This window comes from Dermacentor albipictus, chromosome 4 (assembly GCF_038994185.2).
Source record: "Dermacentor albipictus isolate Rhodes 1998 colony chromosome 4, USDA_Dalb.pri_finalv2, whole genome shotgun sequence".
Lineage (NCBI taxonomy): Eukaryota > Metazoa > Arthropoda > Arachnida > Ixodida > Ixodidae > Dermacentor > Dermacentor albipictus.
In genome coordinates, this window is record NC_091824.1 from 72,574,668 (window position 1) to 72,592,247 (window position 17,580).

Genomic DNA, 17,580 nt, shown 5'->3' on the forward strand with positions numbered 1-17,580 from the left:
ATTAGCAATCGTCCTCGCGATCCTCCGTGAAGCAGATAACAATAAACTACAGGCGACAAGCCTGTGAACATGATATCCGCAAGGGCTTCTGCTGCGCTGACGCACACAAGCTACGCTTAGTTTATATTCCAACAGTGGATTATAGCTGCAGGTATTTAGAGCCATAGCTTTCTGGGGCAGTTATACATACATACATACATACATACATACATACATACATACATACATACATACATACATACATACATACATACATACATACATACATACATACATACATACATACATACATACATACATACATACATACATACATACATACATACATACATACATACATACATACATACATACATACATACATACATACATACATACATACATACATACATACATACATACATACATACATACATACATACATACATACATACATACATACATACATGACAATGCAGAAAAGATGCTGCCACGTTGAAATGCAAGAGCCCACGCATCATTTCTCCTTCGCGGAAGTTTTTGGCGTTTGCGCATCGCCCCAGTGGTGCTGGGAAAGAACCCTCCGCCCTACTGATGGCGACTTAATTAGTTAAGCACCTTAACTATTTACAGGTTCCGTACATGAGCGAAAGAACCTCGTGTGCATCAGACATCCCAGTTTGAGTTCTGGTTAAGGCATTGGGGGATGAACAAAGTTCTCTGGTGGTCGTGGCTTAGGATGGGGTGGCGGACGACTGCTCCACGGCTCCGTGGCACGAAGTACTCGAACGAAGCAGACGCCGATGTTCAAAGCGACACGTGGCTGTGTGATCAATGACTGCGTCACCGAGACGGCGACGCCTGCTACATCATCGTCATCATCAGCCTGGTTACGCCCACTGCAGGGCAAAGGCCTCTCCCATACTTTTCGAACAACCCCATTCATCTTCTAGTTGTGGCCATGTCCTCCCTGCAAACTTCTTAATCTCATCCGTCCACCTAATGTTCTGCCGCCCCTGCTATGCTTCCCTTCCCTTGGAATCCAGTCCGTATAACCCTTAATGACCATCGGTTATCTTCCCCCCTCATTACATGTCCTGCCCATGCCCATTTCTTTTTCTTGATTTCAACTAAGATGTCATTAACTCTCGTTTGTTCCCTGACCCAATCTGCTCTTTTCTTATCCCTTAACGTTACACCCATCATTCTTCTTTCCATAGCTGGTTGCGTCGTCCTCAATTTACCTATAACCATTTTCGTAAGCCTCCAGGCTCATGCCTAGTAGGTGAGTACTGGTAAGACACAGCGATTATACACTTTTCTCTTGAGGGATAATGACAAACTGCTGTTCATGATCTGAGGATGCCTGCCAAACGCACCCCAGGCCATTCTTATTCTTCTGATTATTTCCGTCTCGTGATCCGGATCCACCGTTACTACCTGCCCTAAATAAATTTATACCCTTACCACTTCCATTGCCTCGCTGCCCATTATAAATTGCTGTTCTCTTCCGAGACTGTTAAACATTAGTTTTCTGCTGATTAATTTTTGGACCCACCCTTCTGCGTTGCCTCTCCAGGTCAGTGAGCATGCATTGCAATATGTCCCTTGAGTTACTGAGCAAGGAAATATCATCAGCCAATCGCAAGTTGCGAAGGCATTCTCCATTAACTTTTATCCCTAATTCTTCCCAATTCATGTCTTTGAATACCGCCTGTAAACAAGCTGTGAATAGAATTGGATTGATTGTATCTCCCTGCCTTACGCCTTTCTTTATTGGGATTTCGTTGCTTTCTTTATGGAGGACTACAGTGGCTGTGGAGCCGCTATAGTTATCTTTCAGTATTTTACATACGGCTCGTCTACTCCCTGATTCCGTAATGCCTCCATGACTGCTGAGGTTTCAACAGAATCAAGAGCTTTCTCGTAATCAATGAAAGCTATATATAAGGGTTGGTTATATTCCGCACATTTCTCTATCACCTGATTGATAGTGTGAATATGGTCTATTCTTGAGTAGCCAATACGGAATTCTGCCTGGTCCTTTGCTTGAGAGAAGTCTAAGATGTTCCTGATTCTGTTTCCGATTACCTTAGTAAATAGTTTGTAGGCAGCTGACAGTAAGCTGATCGGTCTAGAATGTTTCAAGTCTTTGGCGTCCCCTTTCTAGCGAACCCCTGCTACCTCATATTCGTTGGAAATGCGATACAGTATGTTGACGTGGCCTTAGGGCCTGATGCGGTACTGCCGGCGCTGGAGGTTCACCAGTAGTGTTGACAGAAGCTCGCGCACACTTGGTGGAGTCGGTGTCACTGCGACCAGAAAGTGCGTGGTATGGTAGGACGCCTCGCGGTTTGATACGACCGCTGAGGGATCATGAGGGCGCACGCACGCTAGGGAGCGCTCGAGGCGTAGCCTGCCGTGAGGGAGTGGACTTTGCGCATGGACTAGCCATGACGCCTTCGTTACAAAGCTCGGGCCATCAGGTAGTTGTGTAGGTGGTGCAAAAAACTCGGCTTGTTGTGAATGAATACTTGACAATACAAAAGCTGGCATTGGCTTTGAGGGGTGGGTGATCCTCATGACTGGTGAGCCTTGGGTCTCGCATTATCGTGGTCAGCCCAGCCACTCTGTGGACGTAGGTTCTGATCTGTTGGCATTCTTCTTTACGAGTGTCGTCAAAGTGAAGGTCCTAGTTGGACGGTGAGTCGACCACGTGACAGCACAGGCATGGTGAATCGTGGGTGGCCGCTACTACCATAGCGCTGAGGCCTGTGTTCAGCCAGTGAGACTCAGTGGCGCTGAAGCCACGAATTGCAAGGTTGGATCCTTGAAAAGCTTCGCTTTTGGTGACGTAAGTTCTGGCATGTCACCCTAGTCAAGCGGGGTTGACCGAGGAAGCTCAGGAGACTTGTCAGGGAGGGTTGAGTAAGGACGGGACCTGGGCGTAGTCTTCGCTACCTTGCGTTTTTGGAAGGTGGCGCTGTAGATAGACTTGGAGCTGTACAAAATTCGTTTGGAGGACCACTGGCTTGTTTCGAACCGCGGTATAAGTGATGGACCGCGAGGAGATGTAGCCGTTGGCATAGTACTTTGCGGAGGTAGCGTCGTGGTGAACGAATGTACCTGTAGTTGAGGCTGACAGCAGCGAGTATGTACCGCGACACTGCCGGTTCTGGTAGGCCCAATACGAAAGTCCGAAGTGCGGCATATGCTGTTAGTACAGCGGGTGGGACATTGCAGGGCAGAACAAGCGGCAGCATGGTTAGCATGATGTGGCACTTCTCCTCTTTCGAAGTTATGCTGTGGAGGCGGAAACACATTTCCTATTTGAAAAGCCATGTGGTAAAGCTCCCAGTCTATAACTAAAGGAACTGCTGTTGTCCCAGGATGCATGCAGCGCATAGAGGTTTCTTCTTGTCGGAGCGTCATAATTATAGACGGGGGCAGGGTTTTAGCTGACATGGTGTTTGCTCAGGACCAGGTGCAATCTTCTGGAACTCGTGCCATGGTCCAGTGTCCCCACTGTAGCGGTGAAATAATAGTATGCTGATACGTTGAGAAAGAGACAGAGAGAGAGAAGAAACATTTATTTGGCCTGATGGTATGTAGTGCCGGGGTACATTGCCCTACTAGATAGCCAGCAAGTCAAGCCTACTGGTGACCTCGTAGATGCGCTTGAGGATGTGGTCTTAGATGCGCGGGTCCGATCTGCGCAGCAAGGTCCCCCAATTATCTGGAAGCGCGATTTCTCCTAATTGGGGACGTGGGAGATCTTGTTTGCATTCTCAGAGTACGTGGGTTAGTAGTTCACCTGCAGCCACTTGTATTTAGAGCGCAGCACTTTGGCACCCGTTCCCGCGTTTCACCTCGCCTTCGGCCTCGCTGTTGTGCCTCGACGTAACCAGCTCTTCGGGGCCAGCGCGCTGCTCTCACTGCGGGGGCTCGTGCCGCCATCTCTCGCGCACGGCATGAGCCTTGCTCTCCGCTGGCTGTTTTTTCCCCGCCTCCACTACTGCCTCATACCTCCCCTTACCTGGCGCAGTGCCATTGTGGTGACTCGAAAGACATCATAGCGTTTCATCCCCTTACTTCGACTTCCCACCCCAACCTTGTGCGGCCACCTTGATGCCTTGTCTGTGAGTGAACGAGTGTGTGACCTCTACTCAATACCCCTGTTCTCTACGCGTTTCCTCATCGCACCTCTGAAGAAACGTAACGTCGCGTTATAATGTCAAACTGACTCTGCTTTATTTTCTCTGTCTTGCGGGGTGGCATTGCGGCTTTCTGTCAAATGGTACGACTATTCATAGGGCGATGGGCCACGTCAGGCATATTACATTTTGTCCTTCTCCTAAAGTGTGCTGTAATACTGTTGCACTTTGATTAAAACTTCACGTACTTATACTGGAAAACCACTGACTGACGGTGGCGGAAAGGAACTACGAAGCTAACAAGTGGGTATGCGATCGGTATAGCAAGCAACATGACGACAAACAAGGTCAAAGGCAAAGTCAGAGAGGCTGAGGCAATCTCCTGGGTGCTGGCAGTTGGTAAGAAACCAGCTATGAGTAACTACCTAAGAGGTAAAAACGAAATCATCACGAAACACTTTTTGATAACTCGAAGGGCAGCTCTTTACTTTCCAGGCAATATCAGGATGTTCTTAAATTCACAGTTATAAAAAGAGGAACACCGAGGAAGAATCACGTTACTGCTGCACTAAAGCTAGGGAAACAATTGAACATGATTTTTTAGAATGCGAAGATATCTAACTAGCTGTCGGTTTGGCCACCACCGGGTGCATTTGTACAATTGCTAGTAGGTACACGGGGCGTCGTTTCTCGCGGCGCTCGACGTTTCCGCGCAGGCGTGAGTAAGAGTGAGTGCAAGAGAGAAAATCTGGGGGACTTTGCTTCTTGAATATGTGACTCTGCCTATGCAATACGGAGAAGGTTGCTTAGCCCGTGTTGTATGCGTTTGTCTCCTAGACATGCCGGCATTGAGAAGTGCGGTCGAGTCTGTTTCCACTTCCCCGCTCGCTGAGCAAGCGCTGAGGCAGTGGGCGCTGACGCCCCGTTTCATGATCGCTGCGTCTGAAGGGGCAAAGTTCTGACTGGTATTGTATAAGTTTAAGTCGCCTTTTTCTCACGACGATAGATGGCACATTTACAAGCACTGCTCCAGGACATATAAACGGCAACGGAGGTGCCAGGAGGTCACCTGAGGTTATAATAAAGCAGGCAGCGCAGGACCTCCGGGCACCCAAGGGGTAACAGGGGGATCATAGCTGGAAGCACGGCGGCCCGTAGGTTGGAGCCGTAGAGGCTGAAGCGTGCCAGGGGGTTTTCACACAAAAAATTGGCAGTCTGTGATAGTGGACAGCGGATCTTATACACCCCTGGCACGCTCAAGCCTCGGCGAGCTCCAACCCAGAGACCAGTCCATGCTCTAGCTTTGGTCTCCCCGTTGCCGCTTTGGTGTCCTGGAGGCGTCGCCAATAATGCGAAATGACGCGCTGTTTCAATTAGTAAAAAAAGAGGATTGAATAAGTAAAATTATGTCCAGTCACCAACTTGCAAAGCTAAGTTGAGCACTACCGCGCCCCGCCAATTCTGCCGGCATGCTTAGAGAAAAATGCATACAACACGCGCTAAGAAACTCCGCCGTAGTGCATAGGCAGACATATAATTGAGGACCAAGGTCTCCACATTTTCTGTCTCGCACCCGCTTTTACTCGCGCATGCGCGCACACGTCGCTCGTCTCCACAAGTGCCATGGCCCGCTGTACCTACTAGCAATTGTAAATACGCGGGTCCTTGTTCAAGCCCTTAAGTTCAGGGATAGCAGGGGAAAGTTAACATGTCAGCAACAAAAATTAGTAAAAGGCGATTGGAGCCGTTATAGCATACATGCAAAGAAACCAGAAGCAACGGAGACAAACAAAAAACATTGTTCCCAATTGGTGTTAAGACAGTTTGATGCCATGAATTTTTTATTCGTGTGTGGGTGTTTCAAAGATAGGATGTTAGCGAAAATGAGAACAGCAGCTTGGTGACGCAACCCACCTCCGTCTTTCAAAGGGGGACGCTCGTAGCAGCGATCCAATCATAGATCCATCCACCCATCTTCGCGCGAAAGAGGAGTCCCGCTGCCATACAAATGCAAGTATATAACTTATTTCGCTGGTGTTACTACATCATGTCTATATTTTCATTCAATGCTAGCACACAACCGCCGATAGTCATCGTGGGATGGGTTCCTCCGCTATGTGTATTTTTAGTTGTTAATAGAAGAGCAAGTCATTTTTGCGCAGGCCAAAACGAACAGTTTACTATCTTCCTCAATAACTCAAGGTCAAAAGGGCACACAATACAAAGAGTGACGTTAAAAGACTTTCTGGTGTAGAGCAAATGGGGCCAAATGTATGAGGCAGAGCTTCGTTTTTTTTTTCTTCTTCTAGGTAAAGTTCATATGCGCGACTCAGTGCAGAGCACTAATGCTAGACCACTATGGGATCAACGTGCTCTGATATACATATCTGTCGTATGCGAGCCGTTCCAGCGTCTACGCAGGGGTCACTTGTTTTCATCTAATATTTGGCGGATCGCTTTCACACGACTGTACAGTCCATCGCAGTGCATTGGGGCCAGACCATGCGTTGCATTGTATACCAACCAGCCGACGACGTATGAGTCCGTCCTGTCATAGCCTATCGTACGGTAGGTATCCACCATCTGCAGAGAAAGAAAAATACCACTTTTTAATGCCGTTGCTTCGTGTTTCTCTTCGGTTTGGAGACCTCGAATATTCGACGTTCTGAACGCAAATCGAATAGTCTACACAAGAACCATTATATGTATTCGAAAATGAACTCTTTGTTAATTTTAGAATGTCGAAACTAAGTACACATGTCGCGATAATTGACTGTAAAGACAGTTTCTTATGCTCTTTCTGTAAAGCAAAGAATTCCAACTTATCATAATTGAAACTACACGACACGTTTTCGAAGTAACAGAAAAACAAAATGGGTATTACAAGCATTGTTTTCGGTTTTGCGGTGGACGTCTACTTGGCACCTTATGATTTTTTGCTTCTAGCCTATTAGTCTCTATTGAAGTATAGATATGTACTGTGGCTTTCATTTTACGCTAAAACCAGTGATCTTTTCCTTGGAATGACCCATTTACATATGTCTATTGCGCAAAGTTCTTCTAACTCTTCTTTTCCCTCAACTTCTGGTTTTCTTCAGCAAAGCTGGTCTTACAGCAGCAGTTATTCCTTGATAAACTTGTTTGCAACCGGGCCCTAGAGATGTCGAGAGGCTATTAGTGATGTTTATTTACTGTTAATTTGTGATCTTGTTTATACTACTTCTCTCACTTGTCCGTGATAGTTAGCTGTCCTTTTTCACAAGTTGGCACAAGCGGGGTACCCTGTCATGCAGAAATAAATATTGCTGCGATAACTATATGTCTGCGTTTGACTATTGGACATTGCAATCTATAATCTATACCTACTATTCGTAATCGATTTGTACTCGTAAATTTGATGTTTGCCCACCTCTCCCAAAAAGAGATGAAACTTCAATAAGGCAAAATTGAAAAGTATTAGGTTCTACAAAGAAGAGACGTTGTAGGTTAACGGTGAAAAAGTGTGGCATTACTTCAGTAATGTGGTAACAGGTTCACAGGATGTCTTACGACACCGTACGTGTATGGTACAGTGATACGAATCGAATATCTGGGTTTTAAGTGCAAAAGTCATGATTTGTTTTTGAGGCACGTTGTAGTGGGGGACCGGGTATTAGTTTTTACCACATGGAAACTTCAACGTACCCCCAATGCACTGAACAAGGGCGTTCTTGCATTTCGCCCAAATCGAAATGCGGCTACCGCGGCCGGGATTTGATCGCGCGACCTAGTGCTTCGCAGCGCAACACCATAGCCTCTAATCCCCCGCTGTGAGTGATACGAATTAAAGTATATCAGATAGTCTCCTTACACTTGAGAGTAGACTAAGACATCCGTGTCATCAAGTTTATAAGGTACAACCTTGGCCCCACTTTCAAAATATTTTTTTTTCATATCACGTCATAAGGTGAACGTGCCGTCCTCAATTCAATTTTTCTGCGGCACTAAATAATCTCTCCACAAAAGGAGCCATTGAGACACACTCAGGATACTTGTTTCCTTCCAAAATTTATAAGTGATACTTATGTTTCATGTTCGTTTTGTGAATTCCTCTTCACGAGAGTTCACGGTTCATAATCTAGGTAGTTAATGACAACTATAGTTCTTCATGTTGATTTTCGGCTTTACACATCAATTCTCTAAGCACTACAAGCCAGAGCTTCTAGCCAAGAAGGTAGCAGCACTTCTCTTATTCCTGAATTAAACTTTGAAGGTTCATGTACCGTCTCGTTCTTTTTCCTAAACATATATCGGACCCGAGCCAAAACATGTGATTACGGAATGCAGTGTATTTTGCAGCGGACTATATACGCAAACGCTTATATCAAATCGCTCCATAGGTTTCCAAAGAATGATGCAGTTAGACTAGGTACAAATCTGGATACTAAGTAAGTTTCAGTTGCCACTTAGTGTTAAAACAGCGAGACATTGTAAACTAACTGCCCATCTGATTGATATAGTCTGTTCATATTTTACTTCAAACAATTAAACAACGACAAATTAGCTTGAAAGAGATCAGCAGAGAGGTTATCTGCTCAGGTGGACATCATGTCAAAGAAGAACTAGTGGAATCAGTTCACTAGTTAGGCTATTTACATTATTAAGTTCTTCGCTATTAACGTTACATCACATGTTTATATTACACAATTCAACAATTACTGGAAAAGTGTAGTTACAGGTTCTTAGGTTCCAAAATGGTCATGTGGCTCAAGAACACTGATGCCAAAATATATATTCAATTTACCTGACTACGCGCTCATCACCGCGAACCGCTGCTCTTCCTCCAACCCTTCTGGGAAGTAAAAGTGCCGCCTAAAACGAAGCTCAGATCGTGAATCCGTCGGCCCATGAGAAAATTCCGACTGACGCTTTGTGCAGCTCGAGAATGAACGCATAGTCACTTCTGTGGCCGTGACAAGACAGACCGCTATATCTCGCGGTATGACCAAGGCTTGTAATACGCTGCCTTATTAAGAGATTTTAAAAAATCCACGTGTTGATAAACTTGCATAAACAGGCTTACAGTGTGGCCTGATCCTGGTGACCAGAAACGCTAACGTGCTCTCTCACCGGAGCAGGATTGGCCACACTGGCGCAGTGCTTGGCCACAACCTCCTGTATGAATACAACAATCTAATCCAGGCCCTTTGTCCCCAGCAGCTGCGAAGCAACTGACCAATGCGGCGGTCAGACCTGTGACGCAGCATAGGGTGCCAAGAAAATCTGGATCCGTACAGGCTGCCACGGGAATCTGAAAGTGGCAACGTTTAACGCTAGAACCTTATCTAGTTAGGCGTCTAGCAGTGCTAGTGGAGGAATTAGCGGGCATTAAATGGGATATAATAGGGCTCAGTGTGGTTAGGCGGACAAATGAAGCATATACAGTGCTAAAAAGCGGGCACGTCCTGTGCTACCGGGGCTTAGCGGAGAGACGAGAACTAGGAGTCGGATTCCTTATTAATAAAGATATGGCTGATAACATGCAGGAATTAACGTAGCATTAACGAGAGGGTGGCAGGCCTTGTTGCGAAACTTAATAAGAGGTACAAATTAAAGCTCGTACAGGTCTACGCTCCTACATTCAGTCATGATGACGAGGAAGTCGAAAGCTTCCATGAAGACGTGGAATCGGCGATGGCTAAAGTCAAAACAAAATGCATTATAATGACAGGCGACATCAACGCTAGGGTAGGCAAGAAGCAGGCTGGAGTCAAATCAGTGGGGGAATATCGCATAGGTTATAGGAATAGCAGGGGAGAGTTATTAGTGCTGTTTGTAGATCGGAATTTTTCCGGATAACGGATACCCTCTTCCGCAAGCGGGATAACGGAAAGTGGACGAAGGGGACAAGAAATGAAATAGATTTCATACTCTGCGCTACCCATGCCATCATGAAAGATGTGGACGTGCTCAGGAAGGTGCGCTGATGTAACCATAGGATGGTAAGAACTTGAATCACCCTAGGCTTGAGGAGGGAACGGAATAAACTGGTACATAAGCCGCTCAATGAGTTAGCGGTAAGAGGTAAAATAGAGGAACTCCAGATCAAGCTACAGAACAGGTATTTAACTTTAACTCAGGAAGACGACCTTAGTGTTGAAGCAATGAACAATCTTGTGGGCATCATTAAGGAGTGCGCAATAGAAGTCGGTGGTATCTTCGTTAGACAGGATACCGGTAAGTTATCGCAGGAGACGAAAGATATGATTGAGAAACGCCATTGTGTGAAAGCCTCTAATCCTACAGCTACAATATAACTGGCCGAACTTTCTAAGTTAATCAACAAGCGTAAGATAGCTGAGAGAAGGAAGTATAATATGGATAGAATTGAGCCTGCTCTCAGCAGCGGAAGAAGCGTAAAAGAAGTGCAGAAACTACGCATAGGCAAGAATCAGATGTATGCGCTAAGAGACAGAGCCGTCAATATCATTACTAATATGGATAAGATGGTTAAAGCAGCTCAGGAGTTCTATAGAGATTTATACAGTACCAGTGGCACCCACGACGATAATGGAAGAGGGAATAGTGTAGAGGAAGTTGACATCCCCCAAATAATGCCGGAAGATGCAAAGGAAGCCTTGGGAGCTATGCAAAGGGAGAAGGCAGCTCGGGAAGATCAGGTAACAGCAGATTTGCTGCAGGATGGTGGGCAGAATGTTCTAGAAATACTGGCCACCCTTTATACGCAATACCTCATGACTATGAGCGTACCGGAATCTTACAAGAGCGCCAAGGTAATCTTAATCCATAAGACAGGGGACGCCAATGACTTGAAAATTTCTAGACCGATCAGCTTAGTGTGCGTTGCCCACACGGTATTTACTCAGGTAATCGTTAACACAATCAGCAACACCTTAGACTTCGGTCAACCAAAGGACCTGGCAGGATTTCGTAAAGGCTATTGAACAATAGACCATATTCACACTATCACTCAGGTGATCGAGAAATGTGCGGAATATAACCAACCTTTATATATTGCTTTTATTGATTACGAGGAAGCATTTGATTGAGTCGAAACCTCAGCAGTCATGCAGGCATTGCAGAATCAAGATGCACACGAGCCGTATATAAGAATACTGAAACATAGATATCTAGCGTCTCCACAGCTACCGTAGTCCCCCAAAGAGAAAGCAAGAAAATCCCAATAAAGAAGGATGTCAGGCGGGGAGACACAATCTTTCCAATTCTATTTATAGCGTGTTTACTGGAGGTATTCAGAGACCTTGATTGGGAAGAATTGGGCATAAAAGTTTATGGAGAATACCTTAGTAACCCGCGATTCACTAATGATATTGCCTTGCTTAGTAACTCAGGGGACCAACTGCATTGCAAGCTCGGTAACTTCACAAGGAAACACGGAAGGATTGGTTTAAAAATTAATCTGCAGAAAACTAAAGTATTGTATAGCAGTCGCGGAAGATAACAGCAGTTTACTATAGGTAGCGAGACACTGGAATTGGTAAGATAACACTTCTACCGAGGGCAGGTAGTGACCGCAGATCCGCATCATAAGACTTAAATAATCAGAAGAATGAGAATGGGCTGGGGTGCGTCTGGCAGGCATTCTCATTTCATGAACAGCAGGTTGCCATTACCCCTTAAGAGAAAAGTGTATAACAGGTGTGTCTTACCAGCACTCACCTTCGAGGCATAAACCTGGAGGCTTATGAAAAGGATTCTACTTAAAGTGGGGACAACGCAACGAGCTACGGAAACAATAATGATGGGTGTAACGTTAAGGGATAAGAAAAGAGCAGATTGCGTGAGGGAGCCAACGCAAGGTAATGACATCGTAGTAGAAATCAAGAAAAAGAAATGGGTATGTGCAGGGCATGTAATGAGGAGGGAAGATAGCCGATGGTCATTAAGGGTTACGGACTGGATTCCAAGGGAAGGGAGGCGTAGCAGGGGGCGGCAGAAAGTTAGTGGGCGGGTGACATTAAAACTTTGGAGGGACAACATGGCCACAATTAGCACATGACCGGGGTAGTTGGAGAATTGTGGGAGAAGCCTTTGCCCTGCATTGGGCGTAGCCAGGCTGATGATGAAGATTACGAGAAGAAAGGCCGTTTACCGGGGGGCCCGATTTCTATAAATCATATCATAAGGAGCCAACAAACACTGACACCAACGACAATATTGGGTAAATGCCTTGTGCTTAATAAAATAAATTAACAGGGCTGCCCTATTACGTCACTCGTCGGTTGCAGCGCAAACCGTGCATCTGGATGCCACGTGCACAATCACGTAAATGGACTCCGTTTCGTAAACAGCGTGACGTCACGAGATGTCCCCGAAGCGAAGTGCAAAGAATTTCCCTCCTTCTGCGGCATCGGCAGCGATTGATTTGACTGCGAGTTTCCTGGCAGAAGCTGCCCGCCAGCTGCATGTCGAGAAGTTATTCATCCATACGGACTTTCCTCATAGACGAATGAAAAAAAAAAAACAATCCGAAGTGCTCGCGCGAACGTGCAGTTCGGCGACGTATATGTTTTTCTCAGTAACATGCCTGGACTACGTAGGGCAGAAATCAAACTGAACCCTTTGCCTAGGACGTAGGACCTTGCCATGGAAGCCCATGTGTGGACAAGTGGTTTGGCTCACTGAAGGCTCAACATGCAGCCGATCGGCATATACGATCGTGATCAACCTCTATCGCGGCTGAATAGATGCAGATCCCACCAAATTGCGATACGAAGTGCCCGTAGTCTATCAATTGATGTGGCATTGTGCCTAAATACATGTTAGTTACAGTAACAGAGTGCTGTTCACATCTATCACAGTAATGTAATAAAATATGTCTTCTAGAGAACTGCCTGCATTCCATGCGCACATTTCATGACGTAAACGTGAGCGTGACTGCATCTGTGCCGGCGCTTATGACGTATCGTATGACGGCTGGTGGCACACTGCCAGCACCCACATTTTTCACCGCTTCACGTTCTTAGCGAAACGAAAAAATATATATTTGACTGCCCTTTTTCGTGCCGTTTCCTCATGAAACCACGCACCGACTTTTCGGCGTCCGCGCACACAAAAAGACAGGCACGCACACGAAGAGAGACTGCGAAGATGCATGAATGCATGAAGATGTGAACGTGTGCTAACGCTCGTGAGGAGTACTTTTTGGTCAACAAACACTCCCGCGTGCACCCAAAGATCACGCGATCGGCTCGTCCTGACGTAGCCGGGAGATGTCTATAGAACGAATAATTTTATGTCAAGTATTTCGTTCTATATGACTATTGTGAACTATGGGAACATGGAACTACACCGTTTCAACAATTTCCTTCAACTTTTCAGTCTAAGTAAATGCCGTAAAGTTGCAAACTATGAAATTAAAAATAGCGATTAGCCTATTAGTGACTGAATTGCATTGCATGGTTTTGCAAATGTTGTCTTCGACAGCAGACCATTCACCTGTAGTGCTGAAATATGAGTAAACTTTGTTGGCTTTTCAGTTTTATTCTTTGAAATAAAGATAGAACAAACTTTATCATAAAATTTAGATTTTGATTACTTTAGCGAAGCGATCACACGTCATCTCCTCACTGCAATTGATTAAGCAAGCTCTGATCTTCCAGTTTGTTGACGTATTCCTTTCTCCAGTTTTGTTCTGTTCCTTTATGGCTCATTGGTTATCAGTCCAATTCATATGTACGCACTCGATACCATTCAACCAATAATGTATATGGACGGAACGCAAGCGTTTCTTCTAGAATGGACATTTCAAGCAAATGATATAATAATAATAATAATAATAATAATAATAAACCATAATATTAGTCATTTATTTAAAGGGTCGAGGATTATCCCTAAGGTATGAGTGATATTTCTATAATAACAATAGTGATGAAATGCGATGAATGCCTTTTCCTGCTTTCCTATCTAATCTTGAAAATCGGAATATGGAAAACAGCCCCAGCATGTCTAGGTTTATACCGCACACGAAGTACTCTAACGGAACGCAGTAAGTGCACGGTGCTTGTCTCGCAAGGTATGCTTTTTTCGAACTGATGCCACCAACTTAAGGTGACGTCTTTTATTTATGCGCATTTTTCTGGCCTATTGGCTTCCAGATGGACCCATTGGGGAGAAATCGTTCGCAACTAGCAGACTGTTAACTATTGACACGCGATGACTGCAGTGAACTGATAATATATTGTCATCCAATGCTACATTATTGCACGAAGCAAACAGAACGTTCTTATTAATAGGGCAAAGCACACATTTCTCAACGGTGGACTGGCAATCAGCTACAAAACGTGCTTTTGAACTTTGTATGCCTTTTTTTTCGCTTTCCGCGTCTATTCTGCTTGTTAGGTTGGCACTGCTCTTGAAAACTGAACTTATGCAATGATTACTTATTAGCAAATCCAGCACTGGCTACAAAAAAAAGTACATTTCTGTACAATCAAATTAAAGTAGCATGTCTAGTACTCTTCTTCACCGATTGAGCTCGGTGTCGGAATTCCTCTCACTGACCTGCGAAATGTTTAAGTCTTACCGAGTTCAGTTATACCAGCTACGTGACTATTAGGGAAAGCAATTTAGCAATAATAAGGTGGTAGGCCACATTCAGAAGTCATTCTTGAACAAGATTTATTTTTTTATTTTGTACATATTCTGCCCCGGAACGTACCTTCTGCAACAAAACAGTATTACGTATGCCCATGCATTCATCTAAACTTTACGAAAGAAATGTGCTGAACATATTAGCTGTCGGCAGCTCAGTGTTACGACTGCTATATGACACAGATCCTCGTGTATTATTTTAGTACTTATCTTATTTGTTAGAAAAGGAAAGAAATTAAGTGCGATGACTCACTTGCAACGCGAGAGATCTTCTCCATAGTGGGATCAGAAGACCATAATAAAAGGACACTTCCAACATAGAAAAAGCTCGTCCCCTATCGCCCGCGCAATATTCAAACAATTAAACGTATATTAACATATCTATTACAACATGTCATATTGCCAATTCGTCTTTGAGCCAGCAAGCTGTCAGCATTGCGTGCCTAGCAAAAACGACGCAGAAGACGACGAAGTCAAAGATCGCGCGCCAGATGATGAGCCGTCATTTCGTGTCTGGCTACAAATACTGCTGCTTACTCTTGCTTTAGCGCGTGACAAACTGGTGGAGGTGCTGGGCAATCTAATCTATGCACCAAACCCCTCCGAGCAGCAGGAGCTCCAACACTGTACCGGTTGTTACGCCTGTACACACCGCCAGCAGAAGGATACGTGGAGAATCGCCTGAGTTTGGACTCCTCCCAGAAAAAATGACAGCTCCGACCACCCCAACCGGTATGGAAGGCACAACGCCGATTCATTGTACGCTACTCAATCCGTGAACGCCGAATCCCTTCAACGGCGCCGTACATGAGGATGTTGAAAATTGGCTGGCGCACTATGAACATGTTACCGCGTTCAACAAGTGGGATGACGCAGACAAACTGAGAAACGTATACTTCGGCATTAACGATGGCGAACGTGCTTGCTATGAGAACCGTGCAGATGCCCTAACTTCATGGGCAGAATTCAAGCCCCGGATTTTTGAGATGCATTCGAGCCCTGATCGCCGAGACCGAGCTGAGCGTGATCTCCAGTCCCGTATACAAATGTCGAACGAGGGTGCAGCATTGTGTGTCGAGGACATGACGCGTCTGTTTCGACGAGCCCACCCCAGCATTTCGGAAGAAAAGGAAGTGCGCTATATGATGCGCGGAATGAAAGAGCAGCTGTTTGGCGGTCTCATGCATAGTCCTCCCAAGACTGTGTCAGAATATCTTTCCAAGGCCGTCACCATGGAACAGACTCTTCGGCAGCTGGCACCATCATACGAGCGCGAAGTGAACGCTGCCTCACTTACGGACTTCTTCGGAGCTCTCGAGGGTCACGTCCATTTCTTTCGAGAGCTCATCCGTTCTGTAATCTGCGAAGAACTCCGGAAACTGTCGGTACCCTCACAACCGATGCTCAGCTCATTGTCCAGCGTTCCCCGTGACGAAGTACAGCATACGCTGAGAGAACCACCCTTCAACACAGAAGATCTACCGCTAAGAAATTACCGCCTCCGTATGTCATATTCGCAAGCATTGAGGCAACCTGCCCCACCACCGTCCCCGCTTCGCACCACGTTCCCGGCCATGCTACAGCCCATCCAAACGGCCTCGTATTACCAGTACCACCAACAGGCCCCAAGGAAATCAGACGTGTGGTGGGCATCTGTCGCCGTCCCTTTAGCTTTCACTGTGGTTAAGTTGGGCATGTCTACCTACAGGGCTCCTATCGAAAGCTCATACTACGCAGATTCTCAGCGAACTCACTGCGACCCAGGTTCGGCCAGCGTCCTCCTGAAATTGAAGAATACATTGCCCAGCAGCGCGGATGCCCATCAGCTCGACACCAGTCACGCTCCCCTTCGCCGCTGCGGTTTTCCCCGACTCGCCTTACGTATTCGAGCGTGGTGGAGGGTCGGTCGCCCAGCTGATGCCGGCAAAGCTAACCACAGCGACCTTCGGGGGTGAAACCGCTCAGTCTGGACGTGCTCAAGGACCCCTGCTGACACGTGCGCGGACCGACGATACATCGACAACAACAGTACCTGCTGATTACGGAAGAATTTCTTTGGACATTCCTATACTGCCTGACGGTCGTGAATTGACTGCTTCAGTGGACACTGGAGCCGATTGTTCTATAATCAGCGAAAAACTGGCCACCCTTCCGAAGAAAGTGATCACGCCTTTGAATCAAACGCCAGTTCGGACAGTTGATGGGCACATCGTCACACCACTCGGCATGTGCACTGCGCGAATACAGATTCACGGCACTACGTGTGTTGCCAGATTGAGCACTCGCCCTCAGTGTTCTCTAGACCAAATTATCGGCATGGACTTTCTCAGGGAGCACGGAGCTATCATTGACTTTCGACAACGCCTCGTCACTTTCTAGACAAAGACGACACCGCGACGGCCTACATCATCCACCCTCCAGCATCTCTTCGTGTCATAGACGACGCTGTCGCGTTACCACAGCGTGCAAGTCTCGTGGTTCAAGTGGCATGTGACAGACTCTTACACGGTGAAGCGGTCGCGGAAAGTCATCGTTCTCTCCTGCTTTCTCGAGGTTTTTGCGCAGCAAGAAGCCTTATTGATCTCCATGATGGCTACTGCGAGGTCCTTGTAAAAAATTCACCTACGGACACCAGCACCTTTTTCCCGGTACTGGCATCACCTACGCCGACCCGATCACCGATGTGACTGAGCGTTTTGTTACCGCGGCAATCGGCACTGCTGAAGCACCTCTATCTAACGTCGACGTTAGTCCAATGTTTCTTGAAGAGAACAAACATCCTTTGCGTGAGCTGTTGCTCGAGTTGCACACTTGCTTTGCACGGTCGTCGAAG

The 17,580-nt window shown here is 46.1% G+C and overlaps 1 protein-coding gene across 1 annotated transcript in view; it reads right to left on the minus strand.

The window, feature by feature from the left end:
• Positions 1-6,283: 6,283 nt before the first annotated feature.
• LOC139059131 (probable maltase-glucoamylase 2) overlaps positions 6,284-17,580 on the minus strand; it is a 113,636-nt gene continuing 102,339 nt past the window's right edge. The window contains exon 11 of the mRNA XM_070537081.1: positions 6,284-6,716. Within this exon, the coding sequence (XP_070393182.1) occupies positions 6,558-6,716 (159 nt within the window). The 3' untranslated portion in view covers positions 6,284-6,557. The remainder of the gene's footprint in view (positions 6,717-17,580) is intronic.